Source organism: Sinohyriopsis cumingii, chromosome 2 (assembly GCF_028554795.1).
Source record: "Sinohyriopsis cumingii isolate HCF-2022 chromosome 2, ASM2855479v2, whole genome shotgun sequence".
NCBI classification, from domain to species: Eukaryota; Metazoa; Mollusca; class Bivalvia; order Unionida; family Unionidae; genus Sinohyriopsis; species Sinohyriopsis cumingii.
The window spans coordinates 2868384-2889368 of NC_142962.1; the positions used below are offsets into that span (position 1 = coordinate 2868384).

At 33.0% G+C, this 20985-nt stretch overlaps 1 protein-coding gene across 2 annotated transcripts; it reads right to left on the bottom strand.

Annotated features, from left to right (window-relative positions):
• Positions 1-222: 222 nt before the first annotated feature.
• On the bottom strand, positions 223-9431 carry LOC149804231 (actin-5-like). Of its 2 annotated transcripts, none has more exons than XM_089937949.1 (8): positions 9187-9431; positions 8141-8281; positions 5337-5576; positions 4717-4855; positions 2912-3019; positions 2369-2647; positions 1728-1847; positions 223-901 (listed from the first exon to the last, which is right to left on the bottom strand). In XM_089937949.1, the coding sequence occupies exons 2-8, from the start codon at positions 8270-8272 to the stop codon at positions 696-698; spliced, it is 1224 nt and encodes a 407-aa protein (XP_089794075.1). In that variant the 5' UTR covers positions 8273-8281; positions 9187-9431; the 3' UTR covers positions 223-695. The 2 variants fall into 2 exon arrangements, with proteins under 2 accessions (XP_089794075.1, XP_089794085.1); XM_089937959.1 differs by having other exon boundaries at positions 2369-2560; positions 9187-9426.
• Between the last annotated feature and the right edge of the window lie 11554 nt (positions 9432-20985).

Sequence of the window (20985 nt, forward strand, 5' to 3'; positions counted from 1 at the left end):
TCAAATCCATCAGGAACGAAATGTTTTGTTCTTTTTTATGTCATTAGTCAGCTTTTTGACGTTCTCTGCGAAATCGTTCTAAAGTCAAAGCCATAAGCAAACAAATTACTAAAATCTGTCTCACCTTTGAAAACGTGCATAATTTGGTTACCTTTTGTATTACAATTTTTGGGTAGAATTTGACATAACGAAAAACAAAACAAAAATTTGATAAGAAAAACGTATTTTTTCTAAGAAACATTTATTAATTATAGGTATGGAAATTCACAAAATGAAACCATAGTAACCCGTATTGCGTAGTTGATAATAAAACAGAATCATGATGCTAAACATAAATTTCGACAGAATGAGCTTATATTAGATAAAAATTAGAGTAATGCTGTATAATAATAAACATAATCGTAGAAGAGCCTGACAATATTTGACGAAGACGTTCCATTATAAACATGCGCACGCATATATCGTTTGTAAATAAATAATTAGTTATCTATGATTGTAAGTAGTTATCAAGTGTTATTTTTCGTTTTCCTGTTTTCAATGACCAGCATTGAAAGACAGAAATTGTTGTACATGGTAACGATAATATTCATGTGAATATATACAAATGCAATGAAATCAGTTTCCTTCGAACAGAACTGAGAAGGCAGATGAGAATTTTCCTTGTCTGAGATTCTTTTTTTTTTTTTTTGTTTTGTTTAGAAGCATTTCCTGTGCACTATACCAGGACCACTCTCGTCATACTCCTGTTTTGAGATCCACATCTGCGAGAAAGTCGAAAGCGAGGCTAGAATAGAACCGCCGATCCATACAGAGTACTTCCGCTCAGGTGGCGCAATAGTTTTGACTTTGATTCCGCTTGGTACAATAGCAGTCATCTCTCTCTGCAATCTGTCACTTAGACCTATAAAAATTAAAAGAAAATGATAAATCTACTTAACATCATTTGATACCGAGTGGATACAAGTCCTTACACATTTACAAGTATTGATTTAAAATAATGTAGAGCAAAATATTTTATCACCTTTTCAATTCATCACCAGGAAAAAGAATATGAATCCATACAAATATAAAAGGAAAAGAGAAAAAGGACACAGTACCCCAGAGATTAAGTGGTCTTAAGGTTCATCTCATTTTCCTTAATGTCATCAACAGTTTATATCGGTAATTTGATGAAGACGAATAACAAAATGTAAACAAAAGTAATGCAATATGAGACAGAAAGTGTTTATTTTCGTTTTATAGTCGTCTGTAAATAGTATCAAATTACATTGCGAAAAACTAGGTCAATTCATAACAAGAGATTCGTACAATTTTGTTTGCTCTATTTGCTTGAAATATGAGATCGGACAAGATCTTAAATACGCCTTCAAGGACCTGATTCTAAGGATGGAATTAGTGGACATCATTTATTTTAAAGAGATCTCGCGAAAACATTAGTATTACAGCTATCTTAGGAAATCGTTGTATCAAGCTTTATCTTTGAAGTGATATAATTGTACTTAATACCCGCGTAACAAATTAGGCCACGTGAGTGTTCTGGGAAATAAACAATTCCGCCAAAAGCATACTCAATCTCCGTACTTCTCAATAACGAAAGGGAAAGCTTGAAATCTTTATCCATTTTTGAACTGTAGAAATGTTATTACCAGCAAGAAATAATAATTAAGACATACATGAAAGCCTGTAAATCACATGTTTAATACAACACAGATAAATAACAAACTAACCTGGAAACATGGTGGATCCTCCGGACAGTACGATGTTTTGGTAGAGATCCCGTCTGACGTCAATATCACCCTTCATCACCGAGTTGTGCACAAGTTCATGAATACCACTCGATTCCATTCCTAAAAGTAAAAGTAAGTTATTCTGATTGTTTATGCTGTAGAAATTATTACTGTACAATTCACAACAGAGTTCGAAATGTTCGCGCTTGATAGAAAAGTTCTATTTTGAACAATTTTAGAAGACTGATTTATACATTTAGGTATGTACGTGTATTTGTTTTCATTATTAACTTTCTCTAGATTACAACAAGTATACATTATCAAATGATTCTTGGAAAAATAATGAGTAAAATATCTTTGAAACGAAATTTCAGTTTAAAAGCTATATATTCAGAATCGTACTATATACATCTAATACAGTTACGGACCTCTATAGTCTTTCGTTCAGACAATTTATAACTAGTTTTATTTAGATTTCCTCAATCCACGGTGAATATGCTAACTTAAATGTATTTTTTCAAGATCAAAATGTCCAAATGCACGAACAAGAAGTCATACTCAATTTCAGAAAAAATATTGCAAAAAGAGTTAGCAACATAGACAGGACATAATAAGAGTGACAAAGAAAGATAAATAATAACCTATGAAAGCTGGTTGAAACAAGACCTCGGGACACCGGAAGCGCTCGTTACCAATGGTAATGATTCCACCGTCAGGAAGTTCATAAGAGTTTTCTACTGCAGAATTTGATGCTGTAGATGACATTTCCTTTTCAAAATCAATGGCACAGTAACACAGCTTCTCTTTTATATCTCTGACGATTTCCAGTTCAGCTGAAATTAGTAATACTTGATTTCTAACGATATTGCATGAACGAGAAGAATGATTCAGTGATTTGATTATCCAGAGGCTACAATTATCTAGAAGAGACAATGACATGAAATGTTAGTCTAAAGCAATAATTTGTGGGAACAAGAAGAAACTTGATATTATAATCTTATATAATTTTCATTTGGTGGAAGTTGTAAGTTTTGAATGTACCACTGCAAAACAATGACAAGTCCATATTGTCTTACTAATCTGAAATCTAATTTGCAAACTAATTTTTTTTAAATCTTGTAATAAAAATTGGTAAAGCTTTATAGAAAACAATTCGTAAATTGTTGGTCGAAATTATAACTTACAAGATGTAGTGAAGTTGTATCCCCTTTCATGCAGAATACGCTGAAGATAGACTGTCAGATCTCTACCGGCGAGGTTGATTCTCTCAATGGCGTGAGGTAGGGCATAACCTAGAATATTAAATAAAAATATTTTGTAAAAAGCCAAAAACAATGGCAACAGGATTCTTTATTATTATTTCATTTAACAATGAGTTGATCTCTTCGTCAATTCATGTGTCGGTAATGAGATTTCGGTTGACAGAAAGATGTATGAAATGACCACGTGTTATGACTCTAACCCTCTTTGCCACCCATATCGACGATTGGCTTATGTTGTCTACCCAAACGTTTGTTGAATATTTGTCATGTTGCGACTAATTACTAATCGATTTTCTTGAGTATAGATAAACACATCAACGACAATATCCAACATAATGCAACACTCATAAACATCAACGACAGTTCCCATTTTATCCAACGCTTCGGTGGGCTAGTGGTTAGAGCGTCCACCTCGGATACGAGAGATCGCGGGTTCGAGCCCAGGCTGAGTCATACCAAAGACTTTTAAAAATGGTACTAAGAGCTGTCTCGCATTTTGCACAACATTAAGAAGTTAGTGTTAAGACTGGTCGGCCAGGTGTCAGGATATCGTGACTGAGTGGGACAAGATGCTACATGTCTGCAGCATGATGCCCCAGTGCTAGACACCACTATAAACTGCTATACTGCAAACATTGTAACGATATGACTGCAAAATTGTTAAAGGTACGTTAAAAATCCAAATCACACACATACACACACATTTTATCCACCTATAAGTGCATGTGTTTGATAGAGAAATGCTGACAGGCTCATTCAAGCAGCGTGAAAGCTTATGGTGGGTGACTGGGGCAATAAATGTTTACTCGCGCTCGGCTGATTGATTAAGCAGGTTTATGCATAGTCTCGAGGACCTGGGAAATCTCTTCACAACCATGGGCGTGACTCACGACAATGTGTTGTTTGCGAAGGACACAACGATTATATAACAAACAATCAAACTGGATCAGTTTATATCAGATGTTAACGGTCAAATTGTCTATGTAGGTAGTGGAATTATTTGTCTGTGTCACATGGGAACCGTTTTATGATGCAATCATCAATTTAAATTATATATGAAGCAACTGGAAGGACAAATACTCATCTGTATAAATTCTCAAAAGCAAAATAAGTTTGCTTCCCTTTACAGTTGATAATTGTTCATTGGCAGACAAATCTGTGCTATTATAAAGCAAGCTGTAAGTTTTACAAAACTAATATAACATTATACTTATGGTAGCTTGTATTCGTCAAAATCGCTTCTAAACGTAGATCGTGACCTCTGGGCCGAAAATTACAGTCTCATCATAGAATTTGTAGATGAATTTATTATAAATATTGTATGAATGATGACGGATTCTATATAAGGACCCATCATAACAATTATGATTATGATGATTGTTTTATTTACAAATTCCCGTGCACACACTTTAGCACTAGTGTCGATTTTGTTTGCATACATATGTGATCAATAATCATCGATAACACCACTGCGTGCCTGAGTTTGATCCCCTGTGCCAATACAGCCAGGACTACATGACTGCTGATCAAAGATCTGTGGATTCCATCGGGTTCTCAGCCTTCCTCTATCTCAAGGGCCAAATAACGCCACCACTTGAGCCGTTGCAAATACATGCTATGAGATTATATGCCTCTATTTGCAATTGATGTAAAATACATTTCAAGTTTGAAGAATATAAATCTCCCAAATAGGTATTACATTAAATAGAATTGATAAGTTTTCTTACCTTCATAGATTGGAACCACGTGAGACACTCCGTCTCCAGAGTCAAAGACAATTCCCGTGGTACGGCCTGAAGCATACAGAGATAACACTGCCTGGATGGCCACATAGAATGCTGGCGTGTTAAACGTCTCAAATATGATCTATAGTTAAAAGTACATAAATATTTCATTGATGAATGGCTGTTTGTGTTATATGTTTCAAACTGTAAAGAAAGGTTCCGATGACAAATACATTAATAAGAGTTTAATTAAGAAACATTCATACGTTTATATTTTATCCTTTGTATCATTTCATCACTGATAATTTAAATTATAAGTATACGATTAGCCCACTGACACAGAAGAAAATTAAACTTTATACGTAAAGAAAATCCCTCAATGGATGTTGGATATTGTTTTTCTTTAGAATAAATGATCTTACTATTGTCATGTACTTTTCAATACAGATGCAAATATTTTCTGGATCACGATGACGTCATAAAGAACAATAAATTGTGCACATCTTCTTTTCGATATAAGCAGGATTGCTTATATGTAATAGTCATGGTATCTAATTTTAACTGATTGTATTTATGCAATAAATACTCTTCATGTATTAAAATGACAGTGAAACAAGACTGACTTGTGTCATCTTTTCTCTGTTGGCTTTTGGGTTGAGAGGAGCTTCGGTTAACATGAGGGGGTGCTCCTCGGGAGCCACCCTGAGTTCATTATAGAAAGTATGGTGCCAGATTTTCTCCATATCGTCCCAGTTAGTGACAATCCCATGCTCAATTGGATATTTCAGCGACAAGATTCCCCTCTTATTTTGGGCCTCGTCTCCAACGTAACTGTCCTTGTATCCCATTCCTGCCATTACAACCTATAAGATAGAATGAAATTTAGTGTGAAATTTTCTCTTTTGTATGCATTCTTTAACTTATGATAGTGATTGAAGAGTATGCACAAGTATATATATATATATATATATATATATATATATATATATATATATATATATATATATATATATATATATATATATATATATAATTCTTTTCACAAATTCGTTTCGATTTTAGTCCAAAAGATAAATAAAGATAGAGAGCAAAAGCCTAAAGTTATTATTTTCAGATTTCATAAAGTCCTTTGAAACAAGGTAGGACGACAAGTAAGAAATACTGGTATTCTACATCGCGAATATATTACTTAAAGCATAATATTTTACCCACCACCCCCACCACCCCAACCATATAGAAAAGTGCTAGAATTTAAAATTTTACTAGTCATCTTTCTTGGATATTTAAGAAAAACCAATTCTACTTTTCTATTTTACCAATACTGCTTGTCTTGCAATCCAAACGGTTAAGTATAAATTGTAATTTTTATTATCATTTTAAATAAAACGAACTACATGTACCACCAAAGTGTTTGTTTTGTTATATATATATATATATATATATATATATATATATATATATATATATATATATATATACAGCCATTTTGCTTTTGGCTTGGAGGGATTTTACTTTCATCATCCTCATGGCATACTGTTCCTATTAACAATAAATGACATCACTAAGAACAGTAACTCACGTTATAGTCCTAATAGCTTAGCAAACGTCAACATCCACTTGCCATTTTTGCCAATACTATATGTGAAGGGAGGCAATCAAATTTGGATGGAAGCAATAGTAGAGAATGTTCCTTTCCATATAATAAAAAATACCCAAATCAAAATAGTTTTTCAGTATATTCTTTCAAATGTTAACATAAATTATATATTGGCAAATTCAGATAGTATCAGAACAATCCAAGCTATCAGTATTATCTTACCTTGGTTATAGTTATTGTCAAGGTGATATGTGATATTAATACATACTGTCGGCCGTACTACTAAAACCCAATACAAGCGGAGCACGTCATCAGAATAGACATAGTAACATATTTAACCTACATAAAAACACTATTGGACAAATATTTTCGAATCTATGAATGCAATTGCAGTTTTCATTTCCCTGTTAATAGAGTCATCTCGTTGGTGGCCTCGGCAAGATGATATTTGTCTCAAGCTGTCTAAAATCTGGGCCAGTTTAAGTACATGTACATGTGGCATATGGCATGTAAACAACACCTATAAATCCACTGTGTGTTACAACTCTATAGTCTTAAACTAAGTAAGAGAAAAGTGCGAAAATCAACAAGTTTTGTAAAATTCAACAGATAATTTATTTCCCTTGAATACAAAGTGAAAATTTAATTTAAATCCCAAATAGTCTTTTGGGATTCTATCACAAATCGAAATGTTAGAGTTCCAAATGAATTCCAGTGATGTTCCAAATAAATGCCAATATTGAATGTGCTGATCTGTAGTCTCAAATGTGATAATGTGCCAATGACATGGAATGTGGTGATGTGTTAACAGCCTTGATATAATACACGTGAATAATTATAAAAAGGTCCATCAGTGAACCCACAATAATCAAAAAATAATGATTTGATCCAAGAACTATTAACGAGAACTTTGAAATTCCAGTGAATAATTAAAATAAATGAAAACCTCAACACAACAATAAGACAAATTCCGCTTCGGATGTTAAGGCAGGAATCAGAAATTTTGAAGTAAAGAACATTGACATAAAAAGCTAAGACACAACAACAGAGTCATGATGTATTTTAGTTTCCTTTCTAAAACAGTCTAAGTTGTTATTAAGATTAGTAATTTCCAAAAGAAAAACTAATGTCCTAGACTCTGATTCAAATAGAAAACGTGCTTACCTCCGTTAATAATGATCTGAATATTTAATGTAAAACCATATAGAAGTATTCGCTATGTATTATGTTGTTTATAAAATAAATGTCACTAGTCAGGTAGATCATTAATTTGATTTTGGACAAAGGTCAATTACAAAATACAGATATATATAACATATAAATATTGAGAAACTCCAACAAACAGTGGAAATCAAATATAAATAGTGCATCTGCTGGCGAGAATAAATATCGTCCTGAATTGTTTGGTGACACGTGTTTTGTTGACAATGGGATACAGCTCAAACGAGGACTACTGCCATTTTTTATATATGTGTTATTAGTGTTTTCTAGCGAGATGAGACTAATAGTCTAATTCATCGATTTGTATGTACATGTACAGTACTTAAGGTATTATTGATTGTTTACACACTAATCAGTATATCTCGTAGTAAAGGAGTTAATTTCAAAGCAAGCTTTGTGTAACATTTCAGGAGTGTGTAACTTGATGAATTTACATACCTTACGCAGTTTTATTAACGATTTGTTCTACATCATTAGAAAATTTACCGGTGTCAGAAAGATGCAAGAGTTGAAATGTCAACTCTCATTTTTCAACCATGGACTCAGATACTGGAAGTATGCGAGTGTGAATTTGGAGGCATGTTAAGTAGATACTGTTGTAATCCTTACGTTATATCTTGGCCGACCAGTTATGGCGGGAAACACGGCACGTGGTGCATCATCTCCAGCAAAACCCGCTTTGCACATGCCAGAACCATTGTCAATAACAACAGCATAAAACTCGTCCTCGTAGTAAGACATTCTCACTTCCTTTTTATGTATAAAAGAAAAATCTTTATTAAAAAAAATAACAATATAATGTACCAATACAAACCTAATTACTGATTAGAGCAGTAATTGCTAAAAACCATCAAAGTTTTTAAGCAATAAAAAAATTATGAATACGTTTGCACTTGAAATACAAAGATATATATTTATTAAAAGAAAATCATGTTGTATTAACTGGAATCAAAGTTACATATCTAACTACCGAATAATATTAGAAATTACAGTTGATAATAATAATAATAATAATAATAATAATAATAATAATAATAATAATAATAATAATAAATAAATAAATAAATAAATAAATAAATAAATAAATAAATAACAACAAGAAGACGAAGAACGCTACAGGCGGAAGTTAGCTGGTTCTTGTTAAAAAGCTCATAGACACATTATTTAGATTGATACTAAAACATCCAGATGTAAACTTGTTTCGCATGTACAATAAATAATAAGCTCGATTTATCAATGCTAATTAAAGACAAGAAAATCAAAGGAAAAGAAAGAACAAAAATGAATATTGAAAGCAGTAACTAATTCGTGAAAATGAGAATGTTTTAATAAATTAATGTATATCAATAATAATAATAATAATAATAAACTATCTTTAACGAGGATAACACATTTGATCATGGCTGACCCATCTGCCATATACATAGAATGTTTTAAAAAAAGAAACGAAATTGCCAGCGAGAACTAATGCACTGCAATTGTAATACAACTGAAATAACGATTGTCGACATTAAATTATTCTAAGATATAATGATTTAATTTGTCTAAATAATTGAACATATCTAACATACAATGACAGCTTTGTTAAAGGCTAGTTAATACTAAGAACCATGTCTGAATTTCCGTAAGAGAAATATCCAGAAACTGTTACTTACGTTTATAATTGTCAAAAGCAGAGATATCTTCCTGTTTTGATTTATCTGCTCTCCTCTGACGCTTTTTCAATCTGATTACCTGAGACTGCTGATAGATTTCCTATTTATACACAACATCTGCAATAGTTACTCACCCCTATTTCATAGAATCCGTATTGAAAAGGTCTGAAATACCCAGAATTTGTGCCATATAAGGAATAAAGCGTTTGTCATAATGTTTAAGTTAGAAATAAACTATCCCAAGCAGACGCCGTGCTCATTCGCCATGGTAAACAAGCGGTATAGCCAACGGAAGGCTATGAATCATATACGCGGATACGATATTGCTTTTGTGAATATGAGTCATCCAATTGAAATAAAGAATAAAGACATCGAATGATGACTGACACATCGAATCAATGGCAAATTTTTTAAACTATTTTGCCGAGCGAATACCAGGCATTGTAGGCTGATATAACTACCTCGGCATGATGTCTATGCACGACGTAGATTATTATTATGATATAACTACCTCGGCATGATGTCTATGTACGACGTAGATTGTACTATGATATAACTACCTCAACATGATGTCTATGCACGATATAGATTGTACTATGATATAACTATCTCGGCATGATGTCTATGCACGATGTAGATTATAATATAACTACCTCCGCATGATGTCCATGCACGATATAGATTATACTATAACTACCTCGGCATGATGTCTATGCACGACGTAGATTATTATTATGATATAACTACCTCCGCATGATGTCCATGCACGATATAGATTATACTATAACTACCTCGGCATGATGTCTATGCACGACATAGATTATTATTATGATATAACTACCTCGGCATGATGTCTATGCACGACATAGATTGTACTATGATATAACTACCTCGGCATGATGTCTATGCACGATGTAGATTATAATATAACTACCTCGGCATGATGTCTATGCACGACATAGATTGTACTATGATATAACTACCTCGGCATGATGTCTATGCACGATATAGATTATACTATAACTACCTCGGCATGATGTCTATGCACGACATAGATTATTATTATGATATAACTACCTCCGCATGATGTCCATGCACGATATAGATTATACTATAACTACCTCGGCATGATGTCTATGCACGACATAGATTATTATTATGATATAACTACCTCCGCATGATGTCCATGCACGATATAGATTATACTATAACTACCTCGGCATGATGTCTATGCACGACATAGATTATTATTATGATATAACTACCTCGGCATGATGTCTATGTACGACATAGATTGTACTATGATATAACTACCTCGGCATGATGTCTATGCACGACATAGATTATTATTATTATTTAACTACCTCGTCATGATGTTTATGTACGACGTTGATTGTACTATGATATAACTAATTCGGCATGATCTCTATGTACGACATAGATTATACTATAACTACCTCGGCATAGATTATTATTACGTTATAACTACCTCGACATGATGTCTATGTACGACGTAGATAATTATTATGATATAACTACCTCGGCATGATGTCTATGTACGATATAGATTGTACTATGATATAACTACTTCGGCATAATGTCTATGTACGATATAGATTATTATTATGATATAACTATCTCGGCATGATGTGTATGTACGAAATAGATTGTACTATGATATAACTACCTCGGCATGATGTGTATGTACGAAATAGATTGTACTATGATATAACTACTTCGGCATGATGTATATGCAAGACATAGATTGTACTATGATATAACTACCTCGGCATGATGTCTATGTACGATATAGATTGTACTATGATATAACTACCTCGGCATGATGTCTATGCACGACATAGATTGTACTATGATATAACTACCTCGGCATGATGTCTATGCACGACATAGATTGTGCTATGATATAACTACCTGGGCATGATGTCTATGCACGACATAGATTGTACTATGATATAACTACCTCGGCATGATGTCTATGCACGAAATAGATTGTGCTATGATATAACTACCTCGGCATGATGTCTATGTACGACATAGATTGTACTATGATATAACTACCTCAGGATGATGCCTATGTACGACATAGATTGTACTATGATATAACTACCTCGGCATGATGTATATGCAGACAGACAGACATACAGACATACATACATACATACATACATACATAAATACATACATACATGGCATTAGTATCTGGTAGCGAGAATTTTCTCATAACAAGAATAATGATCATCTTATGATTAAAACAATAAAATAAATCTTTACAATTAATCTCTTATCAAAATCATAATATTATGCGATTGTCACCCGGCCGAGCGACCCCCTCCCCTGCAAAACGGGAGTTACTACCAAATTAACTTAAACGCTAATTGAATTGAAGTGAAACATTCTTAAATTGTTAGATAGAAATGGTACTAGTTACCTCCACTACTACTTTATTTTTGTGTTTTTTTATGTTCGCTTACTTAGATGAATCGTGTGTCTTCCTAATTTTATGTAAATATGTAAATCATTGTGTATATATGTAGATGCTATTAACGTAATGTGTGTATTTTGTGTTTTCATAATATTCTTTACGATTTCGTTCATGTTTCGTATTTTTTATATATATATATATATATATATATATATATATATATATATATATATATATATAAAATCTTACGAGACATTTGGCTTTCATTTCTAGTAATCTTAAAGATGTTTACGTCAACTGACGAAATTATTAAAGAGGTATAATTGTTCCTTCAACTTTAAACATTAATTTTCCAGATGTTACATTTTGTCCAGTTTCATGTACGTACTAGTGTGTGTAAAAATTAATTAAACATAATTTTAAAAATTTCTTTAATATTAAGCATTTTTATTTGGATATAAACCCTATTTTACAAGTTATGTTTTTCATTATAAGGGCAGCTTCACACGAAAAGTTTACACCATTGGTGGAAGTTGAAGAGACGATATTGCTTGTAATTATTTGCGAGCTAGGAACTGTAACTTCGCTTATAAATATAATTTTAAACAATTAACAAAAATTCAACTAAACTTTATTTGACAATAAAACGTATAATATGGTGTGCTGCATCCAGGATAAAATACAATGTAATTGTGTCAAATGTCTCTGTTTACGTGACGCGGCTCAAATACGATCGCAGTGAGAGTCGTATCTTCCCAATAATCTGTTCATAGCCGCAACACATATCCGGTATTATGATCTCCCGGTGATATTGTCAATGTCATACAGGAGAGCAGGGCATGATTTCAGTACTAATGACTGACGTAATCATCTTTCAAAAACAAATATATATATATATATATATATATATATATATATATATATATATATATATATATATATATATATATATATATATATATATATATATATATATATATATATATATATATATATATATATATATATATTCGTAATCATTGTCTATTCCATTCCTGAAATAACCCACAAAAAGAAACAAATTACGGATGCAATTTCTATATATAACAAAAAGAAATGTCATTACCGCAAATGCGTCATATACGTGGATAATGATCATATACACACTGTAACTATATAAGTAAACAAGTTGGTCAATATTCTATTTGTACCTGTGAGTATTCACTGATGTATGGGTTTATTTGTTATGTTCATACCTATGAATAAACACTGGTTGCGGTACTGTGTATTGAAGCAACATATCACCGTGAAATCATTATTTGTTTACTTGCAACTGTCACCATTATAATGGTTCATTATAATGACATGCTTATTCCAAATTATTTATATCAATATAATTCTTTTTTTAAATCATTGTTTTGATTGTTAGTCACCTAGTGCATCGATATCTTATTATGCCACTCTCAGGTGTAATTCAGCGTACCGTCACAATTTGCAAAATAGTTTCCAGGCAACTAAGTTTTACTGTAATTTAATTTTGACCTTTTTGAAATTTAGCCGATCATAATCATAAAAAATGTTGTTGAATATATGCTTTTCTAATGCTGTACGGTATATTTTTGGTGAATATTTTATCGAGATTGTTTTTCCTCGCAAATCGAAGAGATTTACTCACGAAATTTTGATGTTGACAGCATTTCCACTTCCTCCAGGTATATTCTCACAAGTACTGGTAATATTATAACTTCTCTTTGCCACGGAATTTAGATAGCCATCATGTTCTTGTGTAATCTGTTGTTATTATGTATTTAAAAAATGTCATAGCGGATCAGATTTTATTTTTAACCACAAGTCCAGAACAAGCGGTTTGAGAAATTCACTTGTCACACCTACGTTTAAACTTGTCTCAAAACTTCAGACTTTTGTCTAGGTTAGAATAGATGTATTTTGATCAATACTGAAAACAAAATAAACAATGTAGAACATATTTATTTTTTCAAATGGCTTAATTTTTAGGTTTTTGTTACTGTCAAGACATTTTGTACAAGTTATTTCTGCTCGTATATGACAGCATCAATATTTCCATCAGCAAGAATGAAAAGCAATTTACCGGAATTCCAAAATGTCTCACAAGATTCGATCAATTCGCAGAACAAAGTCTTTTGCCCTGTATCTGTTATTATAATTAGCACCAATTTTAAGACTGTTTTTATCTTCGAGTGCACACAGCACTCCTGTATCAAAAACGTATTTATTTGACTCTCATTTAGTTTTAAATGGCCTTTACACGTAGAATGTTAACAACTTTAGTTATTTTCTGTACGTACTGGCTAGTGTCATGAATACACTCTGCTGGACAGGGTTGATGAGGTCCAAAACTGTCATGTGATTTGCTTCGTTAAATCCTGAATATATCAGTTCCATTGACTGATAAAAAAGTTTCAACTAGTGCCATTTTGCGATTTTGTTTGCAACAAATGAGACGCGATGTATTCAGGCCATAGCTAATTATCAATCGAACATGGCTGACTATGGATATAACTCTTAGTCTTGTCATTTTGACATTTTCTGCTGCCACGGGATCTGGCTACGGTCTCTTTGATTGAATAACTACCTTAAACACAGTTGCACCCTGATATTTTATCCTTCCAATTTCACGTTAGAGTTACGTCTCTGATTCTTCCTTAAGACCTTTCTTGCACAATTAATTTAGTAAACTCATTTGATCCAACTAGAAATAATACCATCATTTGACAATTGCTTCTAAAGTGATAATAACAGACATTGTGTAGTTTAAATGCAAACACAAACAGATCCTTTAGCGTAATGTTTTCGCCTCACACGCAGTATCGGACATCTATCTCTATATAATCAATTAAAATAAATTAAAGACTCATTAATGTCATTTATTTAGTTGATAAAGGAAATGGACACTTACGTTTGTAAACTGCTTTTCATTAATTTCCATTTCATTTAATCTGTGGACTTAAATCATAGGGAGATGCGCTTATGGATATCTGTAGTGAGAAATATGAAATAACAAGGTTGCTTAAACCACTGATAAATAATCGTGCTAGATTTATTCGAAGTCCTTTGATTGGCTGAAAATTTGGTCGCATAGCACAATATGCCGTACAACAACAAACAGAACTCGTGCATATGTGACAGTTATCAATGCCCACTTACTGTAGTATCACATGATATGAATGAGCAAATAGAGGCATATTCAAGCATTGAGAATGTCCAGAAGGTATGAATAGCCAAATAACGGTAGATAAAAGTACAGAAAAAATTTGCGCGTTGCCGACAAGTTTTAAAATAGGAAAAACGTACTTGTCCGAGACTATGGCCTTGGAAATAATTACTTGTCCGAGTTCGAAAACGTATATCTCCTGACTGCTATGGTATGTGATCAGTCCTGTATGTCCTGACCATATCCATTTACAGAAAATTAATATGTTGCATAACAAACTGGATTTGATTGAATATTTTAAAAATTCTGGGGCAACAGTGTGAATGTTGTATGATGTTATGGCAACACATAACTGTCTAAATCTTACCGCGGTCAGTGCGACACGTGACAAACAAAGTTGACGAATATGCTTAGGTACCGTATTAAGGTGGCGCTATACAGTTTCGCATTTTGCATAGGGTTAGGATTTTAAAGAAAAAGAATTTCCCCGGCTCTCCTCACTGGTTTTACTGGCTATTTAAAAAAGACCTTGTATATCTTAGGTATAATGCAAAGAACCTTTAATTCCCTTTATTTTGGTGTATGGTTGATGGATGTACTATGGGTTATAGAGTATACAGCTTGGCCTTACTTCAAATGTGCCCCTTTCAAAAAAGTGCTAGCTCTACTTGGTCATTTTCACTTCCTGAACTTCAGAGGTCAATTGTATAAAAAAGAGCCGATAACTTTTTTTACATTTTATATATTTGGTAATTCATTCATTGTACTTTCAGAAGCTGGTATTGTCTAGTCTGGCAAAATTCATTTTCCCTATTTTAATAGTTGCTATGTATAGTGCACTTTAGACTAATTCAGACTGATTTTTTAACACAAGGGAGCAGTCATTTTAGTTAACAGTGTACTTAAATCATGTAAAATTTCCAAAAGTACAATATCCAAAAGAAATATCATCCACATTACATTAATGTAGCATAGAGATATGCTAACATTCTCTCCACTGTGCATGTTTTAAATGCGAACTACTTCACCTTACATACGTCACTCTCTCAAAAGTACATATTATCTGGTGAGCGCCACCTAAGTCGCTATGATCGGAGTTCGGAAAGTAATTGTTTGCATTCATTTGTCTTGAATGTTATATGGCTCATTTAATCGAAGAATTTCATACTTTATTTCTTGGAACGAATCGTCAGAAATTTTTTAAATTTATTCGTTGCTATGTAAGACAAAACCATTTAGGTAGAAATTGATATTACTATGTCTGTAAACGTTATGCCAATGTATTGTTAATTTGCAAATATTATATATAAGACAAGAAGTAAATTTCATTTATTCCTTTGTATAATAAGTTATTAAATTAATGCCGATAATTTTTTTATTCACAGCAAGGCGTACGATTTATTTTGTCTAGATTATCTTAGTTTAGTTAGGGATACTAAATAGCCTGTTATGGAGAGTTATTAATCTTCTAGTACTAGGGTTGTGTACCAGCTTTCAGGCTGCGGACTGACCCATATAAGCCTTCGTTTCTGTTGAATTCCGATATAACAATATCTGACCTAACGAGAGCTGGATCGTAATCAACCCCACTCGTTATCTAGAGGATGATCGACTACAATGTTATTGCCCAGACGGAGTAAGTAATAAAATAAAATATTAAATTTATAGATGAATAAAAAGAAACCAGAGCAGATAAATAAAATCGAACAACACGAACCCTCGTATGCAGAATGTAACAATTTAATCAATTATATCGGCAAAATGAAACAGAACAGGACAACTCGTCAAAGGAAATTTTACACCAACTTTAGTAAAGGCAAGGTTTGAAATTGGTTGATTTAACTCGTACTACTGGGTGAAATTTTCATATCGAAGATTAATATATTTTGATAAGATTTGGCATAAAACTCACAGGTAAAAGTTCACCTGAAAACGTACAAATAGATAGTTTGGCTTAAGGTTTGAGAAGATGCTTAAAGCATGGACTGATAATGACTTTGAACAAAGTCGTTTTAATTAAATCTGTCCGAGAATAACTTCCGCATGGAATCACGAGAGCATTTAAGAATGTTAAGCAATGGCCATTTTACGCTCAACCTCCTACTGTCCTAATGTTTGCTTCTGTGCCATGATAACATACTTAATCTGTGGCATCAGCCGATATTTCTTGATACAAAACCAGTGACCACCTGTAGCTAGTATAATAATTATACCTGTGAGCTATATTTTTAGAGTCTTTAATTTTGGTTGATGTCCTTGTTATTTTAGGTCAGTTATGTGCATTAGAAATCATGGCATCCCGAATTAAATCCCCCCCCCCCAAAAAAAATCAAGAATTACAAATACAAATACTCGTGAATAACGCTCAGAATAAACTTTGTATTCCTAATAATGTCCAACGCTGAAGGGGCTGATGTGTCTTTAGTGACCTGTAAAATGTTAGCAGTCTTTTGTTGAATCACAGTAATATAATCAAAGGCTTTCTTGTTTTAACTTACCATAATTTCCAGTTAATGTCTCCTTCCAAGAATATTATATAGAGCACTTTGCATTTCCAAAGAAGAATAATTAGATTTAACAATTTCAGCTCAAACCAAACACTGAGCACAACAATGATTCTGCTTTAAGATCTTACAGCACGAATAAATAATTTCCAGTAAAGAAGATTAGAAAGCCTTTTAATTGACCTAGGTCACAATTAGCATTTTCTACGATGTCTGCAGTGTGGCAGTTTATATTGATGCCTAGCACTGGGGAATCATGCCGCAGACATGTAGCATGATGTCCCACCCAGTCACATTATCCTCACACTAGACCGACAAAATCCTAACACTAACCGCTTAATGATGAGCGCCTAGCGAGGCAGCTGTTAGTACCATATTTATAAGTCTTTGATATGACTCACCTAGGGTTCCAACCCGAGACATCCGCATCTGAGGCGTGCATTATAACCACTAGTCCACCGGAGCGGTGTGTAAAAAAGAAATTAAGAGGAACTTGCGGTATTATAAATTAAATCCCTAATAATTCTAAATGTTCTATAAAATGTCCAAAACAATTACCATGTTCCAAATTAAACCCAGTATTGAATGTGATGATCTTCCAATAGTCTTTAATGTGCCGATGTACTGATAGTCTTGATGAATCACAATGATACAATCCAGTGTGTCTTTGAATGAATTCACAACTTTACCAAAGTAGTGTTTAAGTCAAAAATGTCAATTAACACTTTGTTATGTCCAAGAAATAATTTAAATCATAGATTTCTTTCTATTTGTTCTTCAACACATGAGTAGATGATTCCACAGACTGAACTTAAAATAGGATGAATAATCTGTTTACCACAACCTTTATACACAGACTGTCACCTGACATATGATGCAATGGTGTTTTCTGCAAAGCAAGGTAAAATGTAATTTTGTAATTTTCTGTAAATTTTCTGGAGGATAACTTTACAACTTTTGAATATCTTTTAATGAAACTTGAACCAATTATAGATCACAATTAAAGATTTTATATATCATAAATAGAGATACCATAGCCACTATTTCAGTCCAAAGGTTAAGGTCTCAGCCATGGAATATATAAATCAGTGATCTCTGTCCATGTGCATGTATAATATTTGAGCCAATCAAGGATAATGCTCCCAAGGACGAAATAAGTCACTGGTCTATTCCCTTATATAGGCAGAACATTTTTAACCACACAGTATATTTTGATGAACCTAGTATGTAGTTCCACACCCTATCATACAGCTGGCATGTTTGTAGCTTTAAGGTCTAGGTCAGTGGAATGCAAAAGGGCTCGATATGGGAAAATAATGATCAGTGTGGCACATTTGGTGCTTACAGCTTGGAAGACGCGTCACATGGGTCTGTTGTGTTCCCGTCTTCAAAATTAAAATTGTAGACTTTAAGAGGTTTTTTTTCTACACACTTTTACTAGACACTGATGTGAAATATTTTGGGTACGTGGAGTATGTGCCTCTTAGCCACCTCTGTAGTGGCATTTTCATCAATGTTCTGTACAAGCAGTTATAATGGTATGGGGATAGTAATGCATAAAAAGGAAGAACTTGCACACAAACTGCTTTTCTAAGAATTTTTTTTAACAATATCCATCCAATAGTTCGTATCACACAAATTTGGGTTCCTATGAATCTACTGAAGATATTTGTGAAATTAGCTACGAATATACGGAGAGTTCAAACTGTTCCGAGCTTCATAGAAAGCGAGACCTGACACGTACAATGGCATGCTTTATTCATTTATCATTTGTCTTGCATGAACTTATGACGTAACAGAAACTTTGCAAGAGTTTTACATTTTCTGCAATATCTGTATCGATGGAGAACTAGAAACTATCTGCATCATGCCTTGCTTTTTATATCGAAATTTAGTGTCTATATATTCAATCTAATCTTTTGAGGAATAGTTGTTGGTCGATCGTGAAAAGTTACTAGACCCTCAACTTTTATCATAACTTTACCTATATAGATAGATCCACATGAAATAAGTAGTTTATTCTTTCTTCGTGCTAGATTATTTTTATCACCTTACTTTATATATATATATATATATATATATATATATATATATATATATATATATATATATATATATATATATATATATATATATATATATATATATATATATATATATATATATAAGTAAAATAAAACATAACAGGACAATCCTGGATGATTTAATATCAAAGGCACAAAACGGTAGAAGTCTCCAACTCAAACCACGTTTTCATGGATACAACAATCAAACTGGTAGAAAAACAAACTCCATATAGACATCTACTCGAAACCAACCGACAAATACCAGTATCTCCTCCCAACCAGCTGTCATCCAAAACACTGCATTAGGAACATCCCATATAACCAGGCACTGAGGATACACAGAATTTCCTCCGACGATGAAACATTCCAAAAAAGGTCTGAAGAGTGAATATGATTTACTGAGGCTATATATATAGCTCTTGTGTTACCACTTGGAAACTATTGAGATAGCCAGTCTATAGCTATCTGTAGCTTTTCAGTGCAGGATGAGACAGAATTATACATATATCCAACAAACACAGATCATCTGTCAACTTGGATACTGTTAAGATATATATATATATATATATATATATATATATATATATATATATATATATATATATATATATATATATATATATATATATATATATGGTCAATGCAAACACTTAGTGTAGCAGAACATTATGGCTTGGTCTTGTCATTTTGGACAATATTGAGCCTATCTGTAAGACCAGGTCTAGGGTCTCAGGTCAATATATTTTTGATCTAAATTTTTTAATGTTTTGATATTCAATTTTCGTCTCAATATTTTAGCTTCGAAGCTCTTAATAAATGTATGCATACTGATACCAGAGTGTGTTGCATACCATGTTATATGTCATTTCCCAAGGCATCAACACTTCTGGTGTCATGTTAAATTAAATGACTATAGATGCATGTATGTTTCATTAGGTACAGCATGTTCACACATTGTCTGTCCATCCTTCGGTTAACGTTTTCTTGTCCAGCCCATAACTTTATGGCAGCGGGAGCGATTTCATGAAACACTGTCCATGTATATATTGTTACGACTCTATGGTCTTAAACTAAGAAGCAGAACAAGGCGAACAATCTTTTTCTAAACAAAAACAACAAAATAACTTATTTCTCTAAGGTGCAGAGTGAAACGTTAATAGGAGTATCTGTGTGTGATTTAGATTTTTAGCGTAGCTTTAACAAACGTTCAGTCATATCGCTACTCTGTAACGTGTCAGTTTAAAGTCATGTCTAGCACTGGGGCATTATGCCGCAGACATGTAGCATGATGTCCCACCCAGTCACATTATCCTGACACCAGGCAGACCAGTCCTAATACTAACCTCTTAATGCTGAGCGCCTAGCGAGGCAGCTGTTATTACCATTTTTTATAAGTCTTTGTTATGACTCCTCCGAGGTTCTAACCAGCAAGCTCCCTCACCCGAAACGGACACTAACAACTAGGCCACCGGAGTGGTCTGTAAAAAACATCAAGAGGACGGTATTGTAAATTAAATCGCAAATGATACTAAATGTTCCAAAAAATTCATAATGTTCTGAATGAAATCCAATATTGAAGGTGGTGATCTACCAATAATCTTGAATGTGCCGATG